Below are 26,986 nucleotides of genomic sequence, written 5' to 3'. Positions count from 1 at the left end.
GAGGCAGACATACTGAGCAGATTTTTGATCATGAAGTACCCAGCGGTGGCTTCAGACAGTTGCATGGTGATAGAGAAGAAGAACCGGGACCCAAACTAATCTTAAGAAGGGCAAAACTCTGCACATTATTTTAAATTAAAATTAGAAAATCTCTCTTCTCTTTAAAAATATCGGAACCTAGCATCTTGACCTCAGTGTAATCAAAACATAAAAAGTCTTTTCAGGGTTTTTTCCTGGTTCAAAGGCTTAATGACTCTTAGGTGCGGTTACTTTATCCTTCAGTGAATGAACTCCCTTAGAAGTCAGTGGGTGAAAGTCACCCCTGTTTAGACTAGCACCAGGTCTTTGCAGCACTTAAATCCGCCTTCAGCCATATTTTGAAGACTTTTTGCCCTCTATTGCTGAAGGCTGTCTCCATTCCCATCTGTTCCTATTGCTGGTTCTGGAAGTCCTGTCCGTGTTAGAGAGATCTTTTGAAGAAGTGAGAGACTTTGATGTTAGTTACACAAATATAAACCTGGAGGGCTGGAATTCTGCTGAAATCAGTGGCCATTGTGCCAGTTGACATTGGTGTTATTGAGAGAAGAATTTGGCCCTTAGAGGAAATCTAGCCAGGAAAGGTAGATACATGTTTTTTGTGAGTCTGATGAAAGCTCAGTACAGAAGTAACCTACTTACTTAGACCATTCATAGAATGTTAGAATTCTTACCTTTTAAATGTCCAGTGCTGTTCCTAGTGGTTTCAGTAGCCATTCTGTTATTACTTTGGCTGCAACAGTGAAACATTAGCCTTACTATGGGACTGGAGAACGGATCCTGGGATGTGTTGTATCTGCTTTGCGCCATGCTACCTTTAAAGCCAATTTAACTAGCCCTGGGAGGATTGCCCCTGTGTGTGATCTCCTGGTAGTATAGGCTGGTGCAAAGGCTCTCTTACATCATCTTCCACTGTGCCGCAAGTGAGGGGTGTGGCTACAGTAACGGGGATGTGGCCATGTCTTCCTACAAACCTGCCAGTCCCCTGCTGCCAATTCGATGCATGAGCTAACTGGCTGCTTGCATGACACAGAATAGCTTTTAGGCTACTGTAAGGTATTTTGGGGGCGCAACCCTGGAAACAGCCACTCAGGATTGGAGGAGCACAAAAGTGAGCATTGCACCACCTGTGAATCCCCTAGGTTGTATGTCAGGGTTCCCTCCCCACTCTAAACTCTAGAGTACAGATGTGGGGACCCACATGAAAGACCCCCTAAGCTTATTTCTACCAGCTTAGGTTAAAAACTTCCCCAAGGCACAAATTCCTTCCTTGCCCTTAGTATCGCTGCCACCACCAAGTGATTTAAACAAACATTCAGGGAGGGCCACTTGGAGCCCTACCTCCCCCAAAATATCCCCCCAAGCTCCTACACCCCCTTTCCTGGGGAGGCTTGAGAATAATATCCTAACCAATTGGTTATAAAGTGAGCACAGATCAAATCCCCTGGGTTCTTAAAAGAAGTTTATTTAAAAAAAGATAAAAGAATCACCTCTGTAAAATCAGGATGGAAGATAACTTTACAGGGTAACAAAAAGATTCTAAACACAGAGGATTTTCCCTCTGGGCAAAACTTTAAAGTTACAAAAACAGGGATAAACTTCCCTTTTAGCACAGGGAAAATTCACAAGCTAAAACAAAAAATAATCTAATGTATTTCCTTACTATTACTTACTATTTCTGTAATTAATATTAGATGCTTCATTCAGATATGGCTTAGGGAAATGTATTTTCCCTGCCCTGGCTCCTCACTGACTCGGAGAGAGCAAAGGAACATGAAAACAAAAACCTTCGCCCACAGATCTGAAAGTATTTTCTCCCCTTATTAGTCCTTTTGGTCAGGTGCCAACCAGGTTATCTGAGCTTCTTAACCCTTTCCAGGTAAGGAGGGATTTTATGCTACTTTTATGTATGTTTATGACATTGTATCACTAGCACTTTGGCCAAAGGGCTCTAAAATTTGTCTCCATTCTGTGCAGTCTCAGGAAATATAATCCAAGTATTTTTATTAATCCATATTTATTTGCTCAATCCTGTTCTCACCTCAGTCAACTGGAAAACTCCCATTGACTTTAACAGAATGGGCCAATAGAGCAATTTCCCCTGCTCCTCCCACCCCACTCTCTGTCCCTCCCAAAATTAACCTAACAAGGAAACTATAGCCTTACATTTTCAAGGTATTGACAGGGGCAGGAAAGAAGGTCTCTTCCATTCATGTGTTTCAGACTGAGTTTCAAATGATTGAAATTCCTGTCTTAAACTAACAAAATGTATAGCTTCTGACTCACTTTGTAACCTACTCATTCCAGGGGATAAAAGAAACACATGCTACAAACACGTGCCTTCCTAAACACATGCCACTGAGCTATGAAACTAAAATAATTGCTTATATTAGGGTTAATATCCACAGTTTTTTGAAATAGTATGAATAATAATGATTTTGCTGAACAGAATGAATTCCTTTTCCTTACAACACCCATGGTGAGAAGAAAACAGGAAGTTCACTTAATTGCCTTAACATCTGAAAATCATTCTTAATACCCAGATCTCTTTCCCTTTGCTAGTTTGTGGAGGATGCCTGGGTTTTGTTTTTAGATTAGCCCTCGGAAACCATCCCATTCTAAACATCTGAGTGGCTCTCAGAGGATTTGAAGGGTCTTGGGGACCAGATTGCCTTTTTCTTCTTCCACAATGGGGAGGCAACCCCTGTATCCTGACAAGAACGTGAAGGGCACTCCACAAGGGGAAGTTCTTCCTCCTCCACAGCCTTCTCCCAAGTACTTTTCCATGAGAGGGTTGATTTGGCTTGTTGTTTGATTTGCCTTGATATCCATGAAGATAATGCCAAAAATTAACCCACAGGATTCTACAGCACTCACCCTTACTTCACTGAGCATATAAACTGGCTTGTGTGTTCCTCATGCTGGAAAAGTATAGCCTACCCATTGAAATTATCCCTGTCTTATATTTCAAAGGTACATGTTCTGTCTATTTCTATAAAATATTTTATGTATATTTTTGCATGTATTATAAAATACAGTATTATATTAACATTTATGGCAACAGAGCAATAGCAATACAATAAGTATTAAATATTTAGCATATATGTTAAGCAAAATACATAAAATTAAAATTAAAAGAAATACATTATCTACTAATTTCTAACCTAGTTAAACATTGGACATGCTACTAGGAACCATATTTTGTTGTATATTCAGTCATTTTAACACCATTTCACTTGCTGTTGCACACAGTACAAATAATGAAGGGTAATTAAAATAAGAACATAAGAATGGCCATATTGGTCAGACCAGTGGTCCATCTAGCCCAGTATCCTTTCTTCCAACAGTGGCCAATGCCAGGTGCTTCAGAGGGAGCGAACAGAACAGGGCAATTATAAAGTGACCCAGTCCAAGCATTTGGCAGTCAGAGGCTTAGGGACACCAAGAGCATGGGATTGGCTAATAGCCACTGAAGGACCTATTCTCCAGGAACTTATCTAATTCTTTTTAAAACCTAACTAATCTTCTGATCTTCACACCATCCACTTGCAACAAGTTCCACAGGTTGACTGTGTGTCATGTGAAGAAGTACGTCCTTTTGTTTGTTTTCAACCTGCTGCCTATTAATTTCATGGGGTGACCCCTGGTTCTTGTATCATGTCAATGAGTAAATAACACTTCCTTATTCACTTTCTCCACACTATTCATGATTTTATAGACCTCTGTCATATCTACCCTTACCTAACTCTTTTCCATGCTCAACAGTCCCTGTCTTTTTAATCTCTCCTCATAACGGAAGTTGTTCTATCCTCCTGATTGTTTTTGTTGCCCTTTTCTGTCATATTCCAATTTAACATATCTTTTTTGAAATGGGGCAAAAGAACTGCATGCAGTATTCAAAGTGTGGGAGTACCATGGACTTAGATAGTGTCGTTATGATATTTACTGTCTTATTATCTATTCCTTTCCTAATGGTTCCTAACATTCTGTTAGCTTTCTTGGCTGCCGCTGCACACTGAGTGAATGTTTTCAAAGAACTAACCACAATGACTCCAAGAGCTCTTTCTTGAGTGGTAACAGTTATTTAGATCTCATTTTGTATGTGTAGTCAGGATTATGTTTTCCAGTGTGCATTACTTTGCATTTATCAACACTGAATTTCATCTGCTATTTTGTTGCCCAGTCACGCAATTGTGTGAGCTCCCTTTGTAGCTCTGCATGGTCTTCTTTGGACTTAACTATCTTGAGTAGTTTTGTATCGTATGCAAACTTTGCCACCTCACTGCTTACCCATTTTTCCAGTTCATTTATGAATAAGTTGAACAGCACTGCTCTCAGTACAGATCCCTGCGGGACACCTCTATTTACATTTCTTCACTGTGAAAATTGACCATTTATTTCTAACCTTTATTCCTACCCTTTGTTTTCTGTCTTTTAACCAGTTACTGATCTATTAAGAACCTTTGGTGAGGGACCTTGCCAAAGACTTTCTGAAAGCCCAAGTACACTATATCCACTGGTTTCAGAGTGGTAGCCTTGTTAGTCTGTATCAGCAAAAACAATGAGGAGTACTTGTGGCACCTTATAGACTAACAAATTTATTTGGGCGTAAGCTTTTGTGGGCTAAAACCCACTTCATCAAATGCATGGAGTGGAAAATACAGTAGGAAGATATATATAGCAGTACATGGAAAGATGGAGTTGCCTTACCAAGTGGGGGGTCGAGACAATTCAATTAAAGTGGGCTATTATTAACAGGATGAAAAATCACTTTTGTAGTGGTAATCAGGGTGGCTCATTTCAAACAGTTAACAAGAAGGTGTGAGTAACAGTAGGGGCAAATTAGCATGGGAAAATTAGGTTTTTTAGTTCTTGTGATGACCCATCCACTCCCAGTCTTTATTCAGGCCTAATTTGATGGTGTCCAGTTTGCAAATTAATTCCAGTTCTGCAGTTTCTTGTGGGAGTCTATTTTTGAAAAAAACTTCAAAAACTTCAAAACCAGACTCCGACTGGAACACCCTTGCCTTATGTTGTTGACACCATCAAATAATTCTAATAGATTGGTGATGCATGTTTTCCTTTTAAAAAAGCTGTGTTGACTCTTCCCCCAACAAATCATGTTTATTTATGTGTCTGATAATTCTGTTATTTACTATAGTTTCAACAAGTTTGCCTGGTACTGAAGTTAGGCTTACCAGCCTGTAGTTATAAAGATCACTTCTGGAGTCTTTTTAAAAAATCGGTGTTGCATTAGCTGTCCTCTAGTCATCTGGTACAGAGGCTGATTTAAGTGATAGGTTACATACCACAGTTAGTAGTTCTGTAATTTCATGTTTGAGTTCCTTCAGAACTCTTTGGTGAATCACATCTGGTGCTGGTGACTTATTACTGTTTAATTTATCAATTTGTTCCAAAACTTCCTCTATTGATACCTCCACCTTGGACAGTTCTTCTTTGAGTGCTTGCTCATGTCAATTCCATATTAGGTCCATTCTATATTAGGTGTTTGTGTTCACCACATGCACTGGTGCCGGAAGTTTTTCCTTCAGCAGTATCCATAGGGGAACGGCTATGGCGCCCTCTGGAGTGGCAGCAGCATGGCACAGTATAAGGGACGCCACTGGTTCCCCCCACCCTCAGGCCCTTCTTGCCGCCAGTGACGGTACTGGAATGTCTGCTGCTTCGGCTAGCGTTGTTTCGTTCTCTGTTCTTGCGAACTTTGAAAATTTGTAATATAGTTATATATAGTTAGTAATTTCTTAGTTACCCTTAGTAGTAGTTCTCAAACGCTTTGTTATTCCCAAACGGGACTCAGCCGGGGGATGGGGCATGCCCCAGTCCCCAGGCTTTACGTCCTGCGATCGTTGCAAATGGCCAATGCCTGTCAGCGATCCTCATATCAGCTGCCTAAGGTGCTTAGGCGAAGGGCATATAAGTGACAAGTGCCGTATCTGCAAGTCCTTTAAACCTAAGATGAAGAAGGAACGCGATATCCATCTGAAAGTGCTCCTAATGGAGTCGGCACTCACTCCAGCACCGGAGCAGCAGTCTGACTCTGCACCAAGCTCCGCAGCCTCTGTCTGCAGTGCTCCACTGGTGCTGTCCACAAGCCTGCATCAGTCCCCCTCCACGGCTCCGGTCAAGAAGCCGAAAAAGACCATGAGGGGAAGATCTCCTACCTCCGGTAAAGGAAAGGAGAGGGCTGAGGGCGAGCTACGACCCATTCCGGGCAGCTTCGGTTGGGCCCCAGCTCAAGTTGAGTGGTGCAGCCCATCCCATATTTGACCTGTGACTCCAGATAGCGGCGCAGGCCCTGGCCAGCTTCAGGTGCCATCGACACCCGAAGTCCTTCAAGCAGCTCAGGAGATCCTGGCGCTCCCGGTGCCATCCACACTGGCTCCAGCGGTACCCCGGTCTCAGAGAAAACCCATGCTGGGGCCTATGCGTGTGTCCCTGCCTCAGCAGCACCATTCCCCATCAAGAGGGACGTCTCGCCATCACTCGCCTGCCTGAAGCCATCACACCTCAGGATTAGAGAGACAGGCTCAGCGGAGCCCTCTTTGGTCACAAATCGAGGGACTCGAGGCGTACCTCTCCGGTAGATTGGTGCAGACCTTTTGAGGCACCTGCCACCCAGCAAGAGCTCCAGGTCCAGCCCCAACAGTCTACAAGGGCCCAGTACCGATCATGGGACCGATTGTGGATCAGAGATCGCAGATCGCCGGGCCATCATTGCCCGTTTCCTAACAGTAGGTCGCCCTACTCGGGAAGATCCTCCTGGCAGTCGGCCCATATTAGCTCCTGGTCCCATCTGATGTCCCGGTACCGGTCGAGTAGCCTGAGGCATGGATCACTGGGTCTCTGACGCAGATCTGCCAAACGCGGTCGGTCTCCGAGATCCCGACCAAGATGCCCATCTCGCTCGGACAGGTCAACTTCGGGACACAGTGATCGGCACCGGTCGGACAAGAGCCACCACTCCATCCGAACCTGGTCACCTGGTACCAACCGCTCCGTTTATACCTCCGGCATGGAGTGAGGTTCCCTAACTGCGGGACAAACCCCGGTACCTCCGGTGCCACCTACAGCATCAGCACCGAAACCTGTCCCATGGCCCCAGGTGCAGTAGCTGGGGCCATGGTACCCGTGGAACCCTTGGGGGTTCACCCAACCCTCCCAGGCTGCCCGGTCGGCATCGGGAGCCTTGGTCTGGCCAGTGGCCTCGGTATCCCGTTCCCCTCTGGTGCTCAAAACTTCAGTGTGTAAGACCCCACAGGGCCAGGAGGACCCAGGGGAGCAAGCTGATGGACCAATGGAAGTAGAGGTCCCTGCAGCACCAGCATCGTCCTAGTCCTTGCCAGATGAGGCTATCAAGGGGCCCCAACCTGAGGCTTCAGGCAGAGGAACTGGAAGAGCCCTTGGACTCTGTTTGACGTCCTCTGCTCCTCAGCTCCTGCATGTGCGGCCCTACCCCTTCATGAAGGGGTTTCCAAAATCACTAATGCCCTGTGGCAGACCCCCTCTTCCCTGGCCCCTGTCTCTAAGAGGGGCAAACACAAGTACTTTGTGCCAACCAAGGGGCATGAGTACTTACACTCCCACCCCGCCCCCATTTCCCTTATGGCAGAGGTGGTTAACCACAAAGAGAGGCAAGGACAACCCAGGGCCACCGCTAAAAATAAAGACTTGAAGAGGCTGGATCTCTTTGGACGTAAGATTTATTCATCTTCCAGCCTTCAGCTGAGAGTGGCCAATCACAAAGCCCTCCTTGGCTGATATGACTTTAATATGTGGCAGCCATGGCCAAGTTTGAAGGGTCACCCCCCGAGGCTTTCAAGAAGGAGTTCCGAGCGATCCTCGATGAGGGCACAACTGCAGCCAGAGCCACACTCCAGGCAGCATCAGACGCCGCTGATGCTGCTGTCCGCACCAGGGCTTCCACTATCTCCATGCGGCAACCCTCCTGGCTGCTCCTCTCTGGGTTGTCCTCTGAGGCTCAGCAGTCAATACAGGACTTGCCCTTTGATGGCCGAGCCCTATTTGCGGAGCAAACAGACAACAAGTTGCATGGCCTCAAGGACTCCCGCACCATCCTGAAAACCCTGTGTCTCTACGTCCCAGCCCCAGCATGTAAGCGGTTCAAACCGCAGCAGCCTCAGGGCCAGGGAAGCCAGCCTCAGCAGGACCATCCCCACAAACGAGCCATGGGCTACAAGCGCCGTCTGAGCCACCTGCCTTCACTCTCAGCCCAGTCGGGCTCGACCCATGCTAAGCAACGGGCCAAATGGCCATTTTGAGGGTGCGCCCGAGGGCGAACTACCAGACTATTCCCCGGATCCATCTGTCACAGTGTTCTCCAACTGCCTTTCCCTTTTCCTCCCTGCTTGGACCACTATAACCTCAGACCGATGGGTCCTCAGCACAGTGGAGCAGGGTTATATCCTCCAGTTCCTTTCTACCTCTCCTTTCCTTCCCGCCTTCCCCATCCCTCTTCAGGGACCCCTCTCACGAGAGTCTCCTCGCACAGGAGGTAAAGGGGTTGCTACAGCTGGGGGCGGTGGAGGAAGTTCCTCTCAAATACCAGAACAAGGTGTTCTATTCCCTGTACTTTTTAATCCCAAAGGCCAAGGGTGGTCTACAGCCTATACTGGACCTGCAAGACCTCAACAAGTACCTAAAGAAGTTAAAGTTCTGCATGGCTTCCCTGGCTTCTATCTATTATCCCCTCCCTGGATCTGGGAGATTGGTATGCTGCTCTCGACTTGAAGGACCCATACTTTCACATAGCGATCTTTCAAGGACACAGATGCTTCCTCCGGTTTACAGTGGGGCCCCACCACTACCAGTTTGCGATCCTCCTGTATGGCCTGGTGACAGTACCGAGAGTGTTTGCCAAGTGCATGTCAGTAGTAGCAGCTTTCCTCAGGTGGCGGGCTATCCAGATTTACCCATACCTTGACGACTGGCTCATCAAGGGCAGCTCCAGGTCTCAAGTCCAAAGGGATGTTGCAGTGCTGCTCTCTGGGCTTATTGGTAAACAACAAAGTCGATGTTAGTGCCGGTGCAGAGGATAGAGTTCATCGGAGCAGTCCGTGACTCGACCTGCGCCAGAGCGTTCCTGCCGCTGGAAAGGTTTCATGCGTTGACGAACCTCATCACAGAAGTCTCCGTGTTCCCTTTGACTACAACCAGGGTCTGTCTGCACCTGCTGGGTCACATGGCAGCATGCACTTAGATGACCCGTGATGCCAGTCTCCGAACGCAGCTCCTGCAACAATGGCTGGGGACGGTCTATTCCCAGTCCTGAGACCCCCTGGAAAAGATCGTTATTCCCCAGCCAATACTCACCTTGTCGCGATGGTGGACCGACCGCAGGACAGTCTTCAAGAGGGTTCTGTTCAACAACCTACTTACTCCATCAAGTTGGTGTCAGACGCCTCGGACCTCAGCTGAGGTGTGCACCTCGGCGACCTCCAGATACAGGGAATGTGGTCCCCGGAGGAGGAAGTTGCACATAAACGTCAAAGAGCTCTTAGCAGTCCGGCTGGTGTGCGGATTCTTCCTGCCACACCTGTTGGGCAAGGTGGTACAAGTCCTCACAGACAACACAGCCTCTGTGTTCTACATCAACAGGCAAGGGGGAGCGCACTCGTCGGCTCTCTGTCAAGAGGCGTTCCATCTGTGGGACTTCTGCATCAGGCATGAAATCCATCTGGAAGCTTGTCACCTTCCTGGTGTCAAAAATACATTGGCAGACCAGCTCAGCAGGGACTTCTCCTCTCACCACGAGTGGTCGCTCCATCCAGAGGTAGCCTGCATGATCTTCCAAAGGTGGGTGAACTCCCCAAGTGGACCTGTTCACTACCAGACAGATCAGGAAATGGCACCGGTTTTGTTCTTGGCAAGGTCTGAGCAAGGGCTCTCTCTCTGATGCCTGCCTTCCTGTCATGGTCAGGGAGCCTGATGTACGCGTTCCCTCCGATTCTGCTCATCAGCAGGGTTCTGGCAAAGATCAAGAGAGACAAAGCGCAGGTTGTCATGATTGCCCCGGCATGGCCTCACCAACACTGGTTTGGCACGCTCATGAACCTGTCAACAGCCCCTCCCTGGCCCCTGCCCAACCTCCTGGACCTGCTGTGACAGGACCATGGTGGGCTCCTACACCCCAATCTCAAGTCCCTACACCTCTCGGTGTGGATGCTGTGTGGTTAAACCCAGAGGAGCGGACCTGTTCGGAAGGAGTCCAGCAGGTCCTCCTGGTGAGTAGGAAGCCCTCAACTAGATTGACTTACCTGGCCAAGTGGACGAGGTTTTCCCACTGGTTATCCGAACATGGCATCTCTCCCTCATGTTCTTCCATACAGGCTGTCCTGGACTACCTGCTCCATTTGAGGAACCAGGGCCTGGCACACTCTTCCATTAGAGGGCATCTCGCGGCCATCTCCGCTTTTCACCTGCCGATCCAAGGACAGATGGTGTTTTCCCATAACGTGACAGTCAGATTCTTGAGAGGGCTCGAGAGACTCTTCCCGCTGGTGCGGGCTCCAGTCCCACAGTGGGATCTTAACTTGGTCCTCTCTAGGCTCACCGGCCCGCCCTTTCAACCGCTGGATTCCTGCTCCCTTTCCCACCTGTCATGGAAGGTCGCATTCCTGGTGGTAGTGACGTCGGCGAGACAAGTCTCTGAACTTACAGCCTTGACCTCAGAACCGCCATACATGGTCTTCTACAAAGATAAGTTTCAGCTGTGGCCCCACTGGTCTTCCTGCCAAAGGTGGTATCCACCTTCCATATGAACCAGGACATCTTCCTCCCAGTGTTCTGTCCCAAATGGCACAAGACCAGTGAAGAGAGACGTCTTCATGCCCTAGACATCCGGAGGGTCTTGGCTTTTTATTTAGAACGTACCAAGCCTTTCTGTAAATCAGCTTAGCTCTTCATCGCTACAGCAGATAGGATGAAGGGCCTTCCGGTGTCCTCACAGAGGATTTCCAATTGGATCATCTCATGGATAAGGACCTGTTACGACCTGGCGGGTGTTCTGCCGCCGCTGATTGTCAGAGCCCACTCAACGAGAGTGCAGGCGTCTTCGGCGGCCTTCCTGGCACACATCCCTATCCAGGACATCTGTACACGTCCGTGAACTCCTACCCACCTCCATGGGTACTGCTTTGGAGTCACCTAATATGGAATGCACATGAGCAAGCACTCGAAGAAGAAATGACAGTTACCTTTTCCGTAACTGGTGTTCTTTGAGATGTGTTGCTCATGTCCATTCCACAACCCACCCTCCTTCCCCACTGTCGGAGTTTCCGGCAAGAAGGAACTGAGGGTGGGGGGAGTCGGCAGCGTCCCTTATACTGCACCATGTGGGCACCACTCCAGGGGGCGCCAGAGCCGGTCTCCTATGGATACAGGTGAGGGAAAAACTTCCGGAACTGGTGCATGTGGCGAGCACACACACACCTAATATGGAGTGGACATGAGCAACACATCTCGAAGAACACCAGTTATGGAAAAAGTATCTGTCTTTTCCTCAGAGTTGTCACCTAAATATTGACAATAAAGATAGCTTTATCCGCTGAATCAGACATAGTTAAAGTTTCATTTAATTTTTTGCTCTACTTATTCACAACTTGTCTTGCCTAGTAATGCCGCTCTTCTGGCTGGAATAAGGAGTAAACAACATATTTTAAGAAGCAAAAGTTTTGAAGCCATAAGGCCAGATCCTCAGCTAATGTAAATCATTATAGCAAAGGGTAATGATTGATTCCAGTGGAGATATGCCCAGTTTACACTAGCATAAAACTCTGGCCCTCAGTATAACTTCTCTGATGGAAATGTGGAGCTATTTCTTAAGAGTTGCTGTTCTGTCTACCTAATTGTTGATAAACATATTAGTATTAGATATGCAAAGCTCGGTGATAAAAATGCATATCTAGAAAACCTGAACAAGATGTTAGACCCGTTTTAATGTATTTATGTGAAAACCACTTGATCTTTTAAGAGAAAAAGCTACTCCTACAATACCTGTGCACTCTCTTTATGGCAGTGCAAAAAGGAAGTAGGGCTGGAATCTAAAAACCCAGGGTTATCTTTTCATTGGATTCAGCAGCACTCTGTGCAGCTCTTCACTTCACTCATACCAAGAGCCTTTTTTCAGGATATATGCAAGTGTCCTAACTTTAATCTGTTGTTTTAAAGTTAAATTCAGAGCTTCCGTTATCCATGTAGTGCTTTTGCAAACTGTCTGGTGTGCCTGCTTACCTGACCTCACCTGCTTCTTCCTAGCGCTATAAACAGGCCACCAGAAAACAGCAGAAAAATGTCCTCTGAGTTGTTGGGATTTTATCCTTTTATTTCAGAAAGCTGAAGAAAAATTATCTGAAAGCTCTTTGACATTTTATTACCATTGTTTTGTTATTAAATAGGCCATAAGCACTATTCTAGCTTTCCAGGAATCCAGTTTTCTTGGTTGAAAAGAGTCAATTTTCTTTCAGCTTTGACTGTCGTCCTTCTCCTTAAAGGTGTCCTGGGGTGAAGTTTGCTCATAGCTGGTTTAACACTTCTCAATACATTGCCATTTTGATGGGTGCATTGAGCCTCTAAAAGGGTCAGCCTTGCTTGGAAAAGATGTATCTTGGCTCCTTCCCCCAGTAGACATTTAAAACAACTCCTCAAATTAGGGTTTTGCACACTGAAGTAAAGCCTGAGAATCCAGAGATGACTTTTTGTCTCTATTGAAGCCAATGGCAAAACTCTCATTCACTTCAATGGGGCCAGGATTTCACCCCATGTCCTCATAGTGTCTGGGATAATCTCATAGTTTTGAACATGATATACATAAGGCCAAATTTTCCAAAGGAGAAAGGGGAGAAAGTTCCAGGGTGAGCTCCATGGTGGTTACTCATGATGGCTATAGTGCACAGCATGATGTAGGAAAAAAAATAACAACAAATGTGTGCTCACTGGATAAAAACAATCAGTAGAAGGCTTTCAACAAGTTTCTTCTAGGCCTCTCAAAAGAAGTGGGTTTACCAGAGGGATTTCAGAGAGAAGAGTGAGCTATAGCTCACTTAAGAAAGATTTTCCACACGTAGCAGTTAGTGTGGAGGACAGTTAGACTATGGTTTGGAAGAAGTCAACAAATGGAATATCACTGAGAGTCGAAGGGATAGTGAGTGATACAAAAAGAATTGATGGCAGATAAGTTGGAAGGGGCAGAGCTATGCAGGGCCCTAAGAACTTGAATTTAATACAGTAATACCAATACAAATAATAATCCAGTATGGTTGTGAATAACTTTCTGTTTAATAGGATCTGCATGTGCAATTCATAAAACGGGAGACACCTTTAGTGCTGACATTACATCACACCAGATACTTCCATTCTTGCTATATTGCTGTGTTGATGAATGTACCTAATATTTTTGTTGTTGTTTAAAAAAGTAGTTCTTTAAAAAAACAAACAGAAAATGGTATGAAAATGAACTGGGTTTTCATCTTTATATCAGTTAAAACTACTGACATTCCTCATTAGGTATTTGTAACTTCCTGTGCCCCGCTATGGAGATTCTGCCCCACTTTTTTGTGCTTATGAAGCAGTCAGGTCCTGACAATGTGTCTAACGCTCTTCAGCTTCCAAATGATAATATAACATTGTATAATATAAACAGTCATCAGCTCCCAAAATATAATCACATTTTTAAAAGGCCTTTATTGGCTTCAGATATTTCCTTTTGAGTCCATAATCTGCCTGTGTAAGAACCAGAGTTTAAAAATATAAATATAACATTTGCTGTTGCCTAGCAACAGCAGCGAACCTTGGGCAGCCTTGCTCCAATTACACCTGTCTGGAAAGAACTCAAAGCTGTAAGACAGCAGGACTTAACAAAGGTTGCCTTTGAATCTATTGGGGATAAAAGCTCATTTCTGCTCAAAACATCTTGTTCTCTCACTTTTGTCTCAGTTAGGGCTTTCAAAATGTTCTGAAGGGCTGAAGACCCCACTTTGATCTGAATCCCTGACCATCACCAATAGATCCTGATTGGAAACACTGGGACAGCTCCAGCAAACCTCCCAGTGTAATCAGTAGGGATTGCTTAGGGAGTACAGGACCCAAGTGTTTGTCTACATCAGGGTTAGAAAAGGTATTGAAGGAAAATAACACAGTCCTCTGTTCCTTCAATAAACTGTCTAGTTTGGGCTCATTCCTTAATTTTGCTTGGATGAATAAAAACTCCCTGTTTTCCATACTCTGGAAGCTTTCATGGGTCCCTTCTGCAGCATGTAAAATAGATTAATTCCATTTTTATTTATTGTTTACAGCCTTAATGTGTTGCTTGTTTACATAATACTATAATATACCTACCTTTATCCTGTCTAATTATATTACCATAAAATGCCTTTCCTCTGGGGATCTCAAAGCATTTAACAAAAGAGGGTAAGCATCATTATTCCTATTTTACAGATTACTGCATTTAAAAATAATTACCTTTTGCCGCCTCCTTTCCTCTGCACTGCTTTCCCCAACACACGCATATACACCCATTATGGAAAAGGCCTGCAGAATTTATTAGAAATCTTATAATTTGTATAGACTTTTTAACCATCTTATAGAATTTTATATAAAATAATCCATGCTATAAATCGTTAAAGAAAGTGTGGAAAGGATATATTTCTCTCCTAAATTATATAGGCTTGTAGAGGAATTTGAATAGAAGCCAGATTCATTTCTGTAGGACTCTATTGATTTATTTAATCTCTATTAAATTCTGTAGAATTGTTTACCACAAGGCTCTCTCTGCTGAATGATCAGGCACTTTGAGGATTCTTTCAAGAGCTTTTCAGGTTAATCAAATGCTATTTCTGGTCTCTTCTACAGTATTCTTTAGTTTTACATCTATCGGTTCCTCAAGATGGTGCATGTACATTGTTCTGAGATATTGCCAAGCTGTTATACTTTTTTCTAATGCTCTAAAACAGACAGCAGACCTACTAGCTGCTGAGCTGCAGTGTATAGGCACAGCAGGATCCTCCTCACCAGATTAATGGGAAATACAAATAGCAATATTGCGAAGCCAGAGGTGGGCATTTATCAGGTGCTATACTGCACTCCAGGTGACGTACATTATGTCCTATAACAAAAGCAAAACACAGGACATTGTCCCTTTTGGAAATATGTTACAATTGAGCTGCAAGAAGGAAAAATACCAAGACCATTGCATCAATGCCAAAACCATAGGGTAAAATGTCAAAAGAATTAGAACCAGATATCTTAGCTCAGTATAAGTCTTCCGAATCCAAAGAATCTTTCCACAATAAATACAAATTGTAGTAGGAAGCCAAAGTCACTAAAATTTTGGACAAAATGGATCCATTCTGGACATTACAAATGCAAATTAACATCCGTTGTACTTTAGAAATACTTCTGACTGGGTACCGTAATGATCTGTCACTTAAATTCATATTGGAACAAGGGACTTGCCATGTCGTATCAGACCAGTCATCCATGTAGTACAGTATCCTGTCTGTCAGTGACGAATACCAGATGCTACTGAGGAAGGCATAAGAAATGAGGGGTGGACAGTTTGAGGACAGCCTGCTCACAGAGGAAGCTTTATTTATAATCACATCAGCTAGCAGCTGGATATGTGCATGTATACATACATGTTTATATTGATCCTATACAATTTACAGAATGATCTATTTATCTGGCTAATGAAATACAAAAAAAAAGCCCCATTAAAAGAACATTATTAAGGTTTCAGAGTCAAGCACTCAAAAGTTAGGAAATGCCAGAATTAAGGTTGGGACTTCTAGATCCACAGCGCAAACCTCTACCAATTGAGCTAATTGAGCAACTGGTTACAGCAGTAGATTTTTACCCTCCATGTGAATTTCAATAATTTTCTAGGTGCCTAAAAGTTAGGTGTAACACCTAACTCCTTTTTGCGCATTCAGGCCTCAGACTTTTGAAAACCCCACTAGACACCTAATTCCCATTGATTTCAGTGGGAGTTGTGCACCTAGAAATTTTTGAAACTCCTATTGCGTGGCTATCTGCATCACTAGATGTCTAAGTATCTTTAAATATTTGGCCCTGGGTACTTTTGAACATTTTACCCCAGATCAATTTGATCTGTCATGTTGCTCCCCCTCCATATAGCCTTGTTAGCGCCCTCCGAATTTTTACACAGTCTTCTCTAGTTTTGATAGAATTATAATTATCCAGGTACTCTGTGGCAAGTAATGAAACTCTCTGGTTGCCTACAGAAGGAAGATCTAAACATGGGGAATAGTTATTGAGTGAAGCAGATTAAGCAGACTCAAAAGGATTACTCACCAGCAGTTGTATTTTTTTATCAATCTGATTTCTAAATCGAAATGTTATATACACACTAATGGAAAGCAGCAAATGTTGAGGCTGAAAAACTGAGGCAGAAAGGTCTAATTGCTTACCCAAGACCACAGGAGGAGTTAGTGTCACAGCAAAAGTCATGTGCTCTGCTATCCAGACCATGCCTCTCAACAAATATTTGCACTAATTAACTGGGAAAAGAAATAAATTAAATTAAATTAATGGAGATATCCTATCTCCTAGAACTGGAAGGGACCTTGAAAGGTCATCAAGTCCAGTCCCCTGCCTTCACTAACAGGACCAAGCACTGATTTTGCCCCAGATCCCTAAGTGGCCCCCTCAAGGATTGAACTCACAACCCTGGGTTTAGCAGGCCAATGCTCAAACCACTGAGCTATCCCTCTCCCCAATAGTGGCAGTAGATTTGCTTTCAAATAGACAGTTGTAGATGAAACCACATTAACGGGTCTTTAAGGACTCATAGCTGAAGATGTACCTAAATTTCCTGCCAAATAGCCTTTGAAATCTTGTTACTCTCCACTATGGCTCCACCTCTTGTATAAGAAAATGGATATTTAGAAAAGCTTCAAGGAAGATGCATTTAAGGCAGGGGTGGGCAAACTACGGCCCAAGGGCTGCATCCAGACCTTCAGACATTTTAATCAGGCCCTCAAGCACCAGCCGAGGTGCTTGTCCAGCTTTGCGCATACTGTGGCTCCCACAGCTCCCATTGGCTGGCAACCGCGGACAATGGGAGCGGCAGGGGCAGCGCCTGTGGATGGGGCAGCGTGCAGAACCGCCTGGCTGTGACTCTGCATAGGAGCCGGAGGGGGGACATGCCGCTGCTTCTGGGAGCTGCTTGAGGTAAGCGCCGCCCAGAGCCTGCACCCCGACCCCTTTCTGCACCCCAACCCCCTGCCCCAGCCCTGATCCCCATCCCGTCCTCTGAACCCCTCGGTCCCAACCCCTCCTGCTCCCTAGAGCCTGCACCCCCAGCTGGAACCCTCACCCCCATGCACACACCCTTGTCCCCTCCCATACCATGAACTCCTCATTTCTGGCCCCACCCCAGAGCCCGCACCCCCAGCTGGATCCCTCACCCCCACCCGCACCCCAATCCCCAATTTTTTGAGCATTCATGGCCCACCATACAATTTCCATACCCAGATGTGGCCCTCGGGCCAAAAAGTTTGCCCACCTCTGAATTAAGGGTTTCCCTAAAGCCCTGTCTAAGTTGACCCCACCCAGAAACACCCAGTCTTTCAAATGCTTCCTGTTTCTGTTTTCATGCTGATGCCTTTAAAAAAAATTGGGGAAGCTAAATTTAGAAAAAAATGTTCCCAAGCAGAATAATGTATTCCTAAACACAGTGTATTTCTGGGCAATGGCAGCAATGCTTCTAGTAGTTTAGTGACAGCTGCTTTTTTTGGAAGAATTTAAACAGATCAGGAGAATTTCAGATTAGGAGGAGAAACTGCCAAGGATATTAAATTATGAATGAATATTTGAGGAATTCTGCCCCCAGCCCCCAAACATCAACAGAGGGACCAAGCTGAATTAGGGACCAGTCCTGAGCAAGTCACGTGAGCACTTGTGTGATCAGGTCTAAACAACAACTTGGGTGTTGTATGTAGCCAGATACTTGGGTGGCACCCAGCATCTTCATCTATTAAAATCCTTCTGTAAAAGCATCTTGTACAATAAAAGGTCCAAAATGAACTCCACAGAAGGGAGAGCAGGGAGAAATGCATTTGAGTATTTTCAGAAGAGTTGGTAAATAGATGTTGCTGAGCCACTGAGGTTGTACATCAACCTCAGCCCCATCAGTATGACACACGCTGGGGCTAGAATAGCTTTATGTAGAATTTAAGCTTCCAGCTGAAGGAATGGCTTGTGCTATCAGACTCACAGAGCCAGCACTGTGACTTGGAATCAGTAAACGCTCAGTAGATATTAGTAGTGCCAGGGTGACTGGTGACTGACCACCTAATCCCCATGCTGCTATTCGGTAATTTATCCACTACTATGACTCTTGATATACTGCACAGTCCTATATTATGTGACCTATTTTTTATTAGCCTCTTGCTCTTGGAGATTGTCCAAATGGCCTTTCATAGAATATCAGGGTTGGAAGGGACCTCGGGAGGTCATCTAGCAGGACCAATCCCCAACTAAATCATCCCAGCCAGGGCTTTGTCAAGCCTGACCTTAAAAACCTCTAAGGAAGGAGATTCCATCACCTCCCTAGGTAACCCATTCCAGTGCTTCACCACCCTCCTAGTGAAAAAGTATTTCCTAATATCCAACATAAACTTCCCCCACTTCAACTTGAGACCATTGCTTCCTGTTCTGTCATCTGCTACCACTGAGAACAGCTGAGCTCCATCCTCTTTAGCATCCCCTTTCAGGTAGTTGAAAGCAGCTATCAAATCCCCCTCATTCTTCTCTTCTGCTGACTAAACAATCCCAGTTCCCTCAGCCTCTCCTCATAAGTCATAAAGCCTTTATTTGGGTAAAATTCCAACTCCCAAGACACGGTGGCAGGAAATCCTCTTCTGCACCACACTCTAGTGAAAATCTTTTTAAATCGCATTTTATGCCACTTATTCTACTTTTACGTTCTAAAAAAGATTCCTTTGCCCAACTGGGGTTAGTAACAAAACTATTAGTATGTTATTAACACCTGTGGGCTACAAAGTAGCACAACTGTAGAATCCAAATTAAAAAGGGAGTTAGAAACCACATTTCAGCCATGCTGGTTTCTTCAGATGTCACCAAAGTGTCATCCCTGCTACTCATTCTCTCTTCGTATCTTATTTGCTTCCCAAGCTGAGATGGGGTCCATGGGTCAAACATTACCTCTGACTTTCTATTTCGTGTGTGTATATTAAAGGAGGAGTTCTTGGCTTAACTTTCAGAACCTGAAGCAATGTCTTACCTAAGCAACAGTTCAGTGCATGACTCTTTTCTCACTGATTTAGGCCATACACAATGTAAAGGAGTAAGGAAATAGTTGCATTCTGAGGCCCTGGGCCAGATCTTCAACTCTGGTTACGTCACTTTTGAGCCTCTCCATCAGCACAGAGTGTCCTGAAAGCTGTCTCAGCCAAGCGACTGAGAAGTCCTGAATTCTCAAATGTGCAAAGCCATGTAGCTGCCCTTATCCACCCACCTCCCCTTTGGCACAGAGGGTTTTATATGGCAGAGCTGAAATGTAGCATGCTCTGGTGGTCCTGGGCTGGTAGAACATTCCCTAGGGGACAGTTCCAGTTGGTATTAAATATTGATAGTTTTGTGGCTCCTTTAACTTCTGCTGGAGACCAGTGCAGCCCCTGTCTATCCTAGGGATCAGGAGAGCTTAGAGGGTCTAGTTTTATCTCTTTGGGCTTCAAAGAAAAAAAATGAGTTTCAAACTGGTGAGGCTAATTCTTACACCTGTTAACGCCCTCCTATTGGTTGATCTTCCTGCTACTGCCCCACCCTTCCACTTGCAATTTCCAGCAACTTGCACCAGCTCATAACTTCTGAAGCTTGATTATTCATTTCCTTGCACCTTGTGTCATCATTGACGCTCAAAATTGTAACATTTCTCACCCACTTTGCACAGGTGTAAGGCCCCAGTCCTGCACCTGGCTGTGCATTAACCCAGGTTAAACACAGCATAGTAAATTGCAAAGATCAAGGCCTAAATGACAACACAAGATGCAAGATACACCACTACTGATTTTCTCCCAGCAGGAGATAAGAAATCGCTGTGATGATTTTATTAAAATCTGCCTTCCTTTACCGAGCTTCAGCTCAAATCTGCTCATTCCTACATCAATCTTTTAACAGCACCATTTTTTTAAATTTAAAACCACAAGTGAAAGGTCATTGGGACTAAACAATTCACCCATAAAGTTAAAATGACTCCAAGGCAGGAAGCCCTTGACTTCAACAAAGCCAAGTGCTTTTCAGTGAATATACAGAATTCAGCAAGGATTAAGCAGAGGGAGCTTGCAGATTTCACTCTGAGAATATTCCAAGAGCTGCTGCTGCTGCTTGCGGAAATCTGTGGGCCAAAGAAAAGTTCCTGCAATCTATTAAACCTGTAGATTTAAGGCTAGGAACATTTACTGCAAGTATTGCTGAGATTAAAGGAAAGTGTCTTCTCGGTAGAGGCCAGCACAGGCTTTCAAGCAATTCAGAAACGATTACAGTATTTTTGATCATAGAATTGAAGACCTGGAAAACAGATCATGACACTCAAACCACAGGATAACAAGCACCATAGCAGAGGCTGAAAACAAAAACATGATTAGATTTGTAACCAACCTGATTCTAAAGCAATGGAAGGAAAATGCCTTCAGATGCACATAGGAAGTAGTTAGAGCAGAGATCCATCCTTCAGCCAAAACCCAAACAAGAGGCAGCCTGTGTGCCATGATAATGGACATTCTGGGATTTTAGGACAAGGGGAAAGTTTGAGAATGTGCTGGGAAGCCTGGAAAATTCACCCGGGAGCAGTATTTCTTTTGCATCTTCCCATGACTCAGTTTTGGGAACAATAAGAGAAGGGAATATAGAACCTGTTCCAAAGCCCTTTGGAGCCAATGGGATTCCTTCAGTTGACTTCTGTGGGCTTTGGATGAGGCTTTCAGAGAGAGAATAAATATCCTGGAAAGGAAAGGGGCACAAACTGCTTTCTTATTTCTAAGAATTCACCATGACTCCAATGTAATGTTCTTCAAAACCCCGCAAGAGACTGAATTCCACTTTCTTCGCTGTCTTTGTTAGCTTGAAAACAACAGGAAGAAGATTTATAGAACAAATCTGAGCTGTTGTGATGGTGGTGCTTGTTAAAATTCTTCCTCGGGGTTACCTACTACTCTCTCAGTCCCCACTCAGTCTCAGGGCAGGGGGGTGGGAAGAGTGCTTTTGTTTAGACTTCTTTATTCTTCTGGGACTATATCTTCTATATCAGTAATTTATTTGAGGAAAGACATTTGACAAAGGGGTGACAAGGCTTGCAGTTCTGACCAGCTGAGTATTTCTGTGCTATGGGAGGAATCCCCAGATGGCAAAAAGCCAGCATAGGCAGGTCTGTACCATTGCCCCTTCTTGCCTGGGGCATAGCGGCCATAGCTACAGGAAAGTAGATTACTCCTGGGGGAATTCTGCACCATTGTGCAATGCAGAATTTTGCAGAAATTAATGCGCGTGCAGAATTTCCTTTTCCCCCCGACAGAAATGGGCTGCAGAGATGTTGTCCGCCACTATGGGCCACTGGCCCCAGCAGAGCCCAGCTCACACATAGAAGACAAGGCTGAGGGGAGCAGAATAGGGAGGGAACTGGAGGGTTCCCAGCAGCTGCAGTTACCCGCACACCCTGGAGTAAGGAGGCAGTGGCATGCAGGAAACTCCATGCAAGCCCGGGACCCGGCATCAGGCTGTTCCTCCCTTGGATCCCTGGGCTCTAGGAGGGTAGGGTCTATGAGTGTCTGGGCTGGGGGGGCCCACAGTTGGGCTCTGTGGAGTAGGCATAGGGAGTGTGAGTGTCTGGGCTGAGGGGGGCCCTGGCTAGGCTCTGTGGGGAAGCAGGTGTGAGTGTCTGGCCCCCTCGCTGGGCTTTGGGGGCGAGGGGGCAGAGAAGCAGGAACTGGGTTGTCATAGCGGTTTCTTTAACTCTCTAATCCTGGGGGGATTTTTGTGTGTGTCTGTATTGTTACAGACATACTTGCTGACAGGAATTTTGAAATAAATTATCAAAATAATTGAGACTGGCATGATTATTTAGTGTTATTTTGACAATAAAATTTGCAGAATTTTTAAAAAAGTGTGCAGAATTTTAATTTTTTTTTGCGCAGAATACCCCCAGGAGTAAATAGATGTGACTGGGTCATTGCTGTGTGCCCATGCTGGCATAATGTCTCTATGTGACTATAGCCAGTTGGCATAGATTATACTTGTAAGGCTCCTCTCAACTATGCTGGATGGTTTTAATGGGATAATACCAGATTTTGATACCCTTACTTGTACTGAAGAGTATCTTGCTTTGTGAGGGGTCTCGATGAAATCATCGGAGCCATCATGTGAAGGATAACATAGTCTGGCCTGAAAAGTTTGCCTATGAGCGAAGCAAAGGACTAGCTACCTTGATAGCACTTTTGATTCCAGTACATTCCAAACTTCACCCAGAATTTCTGGATAGCAGGACAATGCCTCTGTGCAATCTGTAGTGGGCATTTCTGCCAAACTGAACTTGCTTCGTATTAAAGCGAGCCAAGCTATGCGCTATGGGTAATATTCATTATGAATCTAGCCTTCCTTTTGAGTACAGTATCCACCAGTAGTGATTTTCTTAGAGTGCATGTGCTGGCCAGATCCATAGCTGGTGTAAATCAGTCTAGCTCCTTTGAAGCCAATGGTGCTATGTTCATTTACATCAATTGGGGAAAGGGGAGAAAAGGGTCATTTTAAATGTTTTGACACCAAGCAATTTGATTTTTAAAAATATTAAAAGTCTTTAATTTAGAGAAACAAGAAATGATAGGCCAGCTCTTGCTAATGGTTTCTTTTATTGCCAGCTCAATGGTGTGACTTCCACTGTTGTAGTCACAGGTTTACTTTTACATACCTTAGCAGACCCTATGATTAAGACCTAGCAAAATAAGCACAATTATTTACCATGACTATTTTATTATTAAAGAAAGGGAAGAAAAATTAAAGAAAACAACACAAATGATAAACTTGTTACTTCTGTTACAATCTCCTCTGTATGCCTCTCTGTGGGGTGCTTTTAGCAGAGATTACACCTTTAAGAATGGACCAGCGTTTCATGGGGCACTTTTCTCTTGGTAAATTGAGACCAAGATCTGATTCCCACAAATTATTTTGTAGCCAATCTTAGATATAGATGGGCAAAATAGTTTCATTTGGAAAAGGTGGACCCTGTTGGTTTATAGATGGGCAAAGTAAGCACTCTCACTAATCCAAGTTGAAGTTTTGGGGAGCTTTTCCTTGGTTGGTTTCTTCTTGAGCCTTCTCTCTTCTTGTTGTCTGTGTAGTAGCTTTCTTGTAGAAATAGGATGAGTTGTGAAGTGCTTGCTGTTTAAACAGGGTAGCAGAGGAGTGTGAGGAGTATCTGTGTGAGGAGTGGTCACGGCACTCTTTTCCTTTTTCTTTCCATGAAATTATACGAAAACTGAACTCTTTTGGCTTTGTTTAGATTCAAAGTTGGTTGTTGTCACTCTTTCATTGGCTTCATGCCTTTTAGGGTTGGCTTAGCTGGCACCTTCAGCTCCTGACTATGTCATCTGTTTAAAGAATATGCAACATTTCTAATTGCCTGTTATTCTTGTGGCAGGAACATTCCAGATAACCTTTTAAAGTTAAGAGTTTACCTTCTCTTTACTCAGTCAATTTTCTGAGCTATTCCTTCAATTTTGTTAGAGTTCAACAGGAAATTAAATTCTGTTTTCAAAAAGTCCAAACATTCCTATTATTTATAGAAATGTTTTTAGTTCTCAAAACAATCCTTTAAAATTAAATAATTCTTAAAGTCTTTAACTTAATAATTGTTAAAGAAGTTGCTGATTCTTTATAACAGTTTTGGAGAGATGATTCTTTGTCTTCCTAAGTTGGGTGAGGGAGTTGCTTGAGCATTACCAGTAATTGCTAATTTCCCATTAATGTAAGTATTCTATACGTAAATGGCTTATTACATTAGTAATTAGTTTAGGTTATTAGAATCCTTGTTGGTACACAAAAGCTTTTTACCATTTACATAGAAATGACATTAGGAAATTATATTAAGAGTTTTGCATTTAGCTAACATATTTGCAAATATGCATTTCACCAAAGGCCAGAACATTTTTGATTGCCTCTGTTTTTTCCTAGGCTTTTGAAAAAGGAAGAAAACTTTACTTTTATCCCTCGGTCCCGTGAAGAGCTTCCAGACAACTTTCCAAAGGAAATCCCTGGGATCTGTTACTTCCTGGAAGTCACAAGTGGTCAGAAGCAGCCAAAGCCCTCCATTACGTCTGCCAGAGTGAGAAAGGTTTCCTACAACATTGGCACCATGTTCCTTCGGGAGACAAGCCTATGAGGCCTGCTGCAGATCAAAGACTAGTCCAAAAAGCACAAGCCCAGAACTGGGTCATGAGAGGAAAGTTGGATATTCTTTTTATTTCACTGCCTTGTCGTGGACAAGCAGTTAAAGCTCTATCTAATGTCAGGCAATAATTATTTTAAAAGGTGGGTGACTGCTGTCAGTAAACAAACTGGGAAATGAAACAAAATTCTTGTATTTCCAGAGGAATTATTGGTTGTAAATTTCAATTCGGCCCCTTTAAAAAACAAACAAACAAACAAATCTTTGGGGTTGATTTTTGTTTGAACAAAAGTGGGTGATGGTTGTCTGTAGATTTGCACCAGCTAAGCAGAATTGGGCATCAGTTCTGATTATGCATTCCTACATTAATGTGTCATTCACCAAGGTAACAATGTTTTTTAACTTTCTGAACAAACATTTCATACATATACTGTAGAGTGCTGTAACCTTCCTGGCAGGAGGAATATATAATTCAGTACAATATTGTGGGGATTTTACCTATTTTTATACATATTTCACTTTCTGGACAATTACATTCCATATACTGTAAAATGAGTGAGCTTTTCAGAATAAGCTGCTGTATATTTAAGATATTCTCTCTATCTATCAAAGCTTATTATTATACAAGTGGCAAGACTTTTGACTTTTTGGCAACAAAAACATTAATATTTTGCAAAAGAAAAATACATTGATAAGTCTCCTTACATGGCTTTTATGGTTTAGATGAACATTGTCTCGCATATATAATATATAATGATGTTCAGATGTTCAGTATTTGTCCTACTAGTAACATGTGTCCAGTCTCTCCAGAACAATGCAAACAAAGGCTTAAAGATCAATGTCTTGATGGGTTAAAAAAAAATTCGGTTGCACACCCTGGGCCATATCTCATACCATCGATTTTATGTAGAAGTCCTTACGATGGATGATATAGCCTATTGAAAGCAGCATCCAGCAGATATGGGAAGCACTTTGGGAGGGATTTTCAAAGCAGCTCAATCACAGGAATACAGGTTCCATTGACTTTTCATGGGACTTGTGCTCTTAAATCGCTTGGGAGTTTTTGAAAATCACATCCATTATTAGCAATGTTACGCTGGAAGTTTCATTTGCTGCTGGCTTGGATGAAATGTTGCTGCTTTTTCTAGTGCAGAATAGACTAAAAGACAGGTACACATTTAAAAAAGGAAAATGCTTACATATAGCATAATGCAAATGACTGTTCAAAATTTAGATTAATCAAGGTCAGTGAAAATAAAGGGCCAGATTCTCATCTATTGAAAATTTATGCAACTCTGGAGCTATGCTCATTTACACCAGGGGAGGATCTGGCCCCCAATGGTCATGTCTTCAGACAGACTTTATTTTTTCTGATTTCACCCTTTCCCTTGGGTTTCCTTTTCGGTTAGCACTAGCTGTAGAACTGCCTCTGCAAGCCTACCCACAGTAGGGTCCTGTTCTTACAGACCAACGCTGTTCTATTCTTAGAGAAATCAGTTCATTAGCTAATGTTTGTACAGTGCTTTTGAAGAAGTATAGCTCTTTATGGGCCTGATCCAAAGCCCACTGAAGTAAAAATAAAAAATAAAAAAAATCTCAAATTCACCAGCAGCTGCTGGGTGCTGAGCAATTTTCAAAATCAGACCACTTATTTTGCCTAAGTATTAGTGTAAGGTCCTAATTTGAGCACTTTTTAAAAAAAACTTGGCCCTTGGGTGAAATTATCCCTGCACGTTGTGCTATGGAGAGGATAAAAGGAGTCAGAAACTCGCTCCTTTAACCGATACTTTGTGGCAAGGGTGGGGGATCAGTCAGCACAGCCTCACCTCCAATCCTAGAATCTGTTTCATGACAACTCTGCATGTTTGGGGATACTTAGTTTCTGGGAAACGTGGCGGGGTGTGGAAGGGCCAATTCCAACCCAAAGGGATTGCTTCATGTAAGAGAAATCTGATCCTGTCACCAGGGTGTCCTGCTACCATGAGAGAGAGAGGGGACCTGAGGATTAGCACTGAGAATAGCTTTAATGCGAATGCCCCAACCATCCATGAATACACTCATCTGCTAGTGTCTCCCATGGATCTCAGAGCATCCCTCGGGCTAGAGGTCTCTATCTCCTGTCTGCTATGCAGCTGAACAAATGCAGCTCCTCCTCCACCATCCGCCGTCCAAAGGCTGACCTGATGAAAACTCTAGACTTGAGATTGCAGAGTTTCCAGCCTCACTGCAGACCTCTGCTGGCTTTCTGCAAAAAAGAACATGTGTTAGCCTTAACCATTAGTTTACACATGTACAGTATGTAAAGTGCATTTTTCATGCAGTGAAAACAAGTGGTGTGGGCTAAAATCACAGATGGTGAAATGGTCCAATTTATCTACCCCACCTCCACCCCAGCACAGCTGTGGTGTTGCTGCCTAATTTATCAGTGTGCAAACTATTAGAACAGCCAGTAATGTACATATATTGCACATCTATATTTCCAACCTGTGAAATTTG

At 44.0% G+C, this 26,986-nt stretch overlaps 1 protein-coding gene across 1 annotated transcript in view; it reads left to right on the top strand.

Moving 5' to 3' along the window:
- The window catches only part of GUCY1A2 (guanylate cyclase 1 soluble subunit alpha 2), a 277,555-nt gene extending 252,578 nt beyond the window's left edge, over positions 1–24,977 (top strand). The window contains exon 8 of the mRNA XM_024206596.1: positions 24,277–24,977. Within this exon, the coding sequence (XP_024062364.1) occupies positions 24,277–24,484 (208 nt within the window). The 3' untranslated portion in view covers positions 24,485–24,977. The remainder of the gene's footprint in view (positions 1–24,276) is intronic.
- The last annotated feature ends 2,009 nt before the right edge of the window (positions 24,978–26,986 follow it).

This window comes from Terrapene carolina, unplaced genomic scaffold (genome assembly GCF_002925995.2).
Source record: "Terrapene carolina triunguis isolate 2854851 unplaced genomic scaffold, T_m_triunguis-2.0 Scaffold138, whole genome shotgun sequence".
Classification (NCBI taxonomy): domain Eukaryota; kingdom Metazoa; phylum Chordata; order Testudines; family Emydidae; genus Terrapene; species Terrapene triunguis.
Note: the sequence above shows the minus strand (reverse complement) of the source record. Positions and strands in the feature narration are given on the sequence as shown.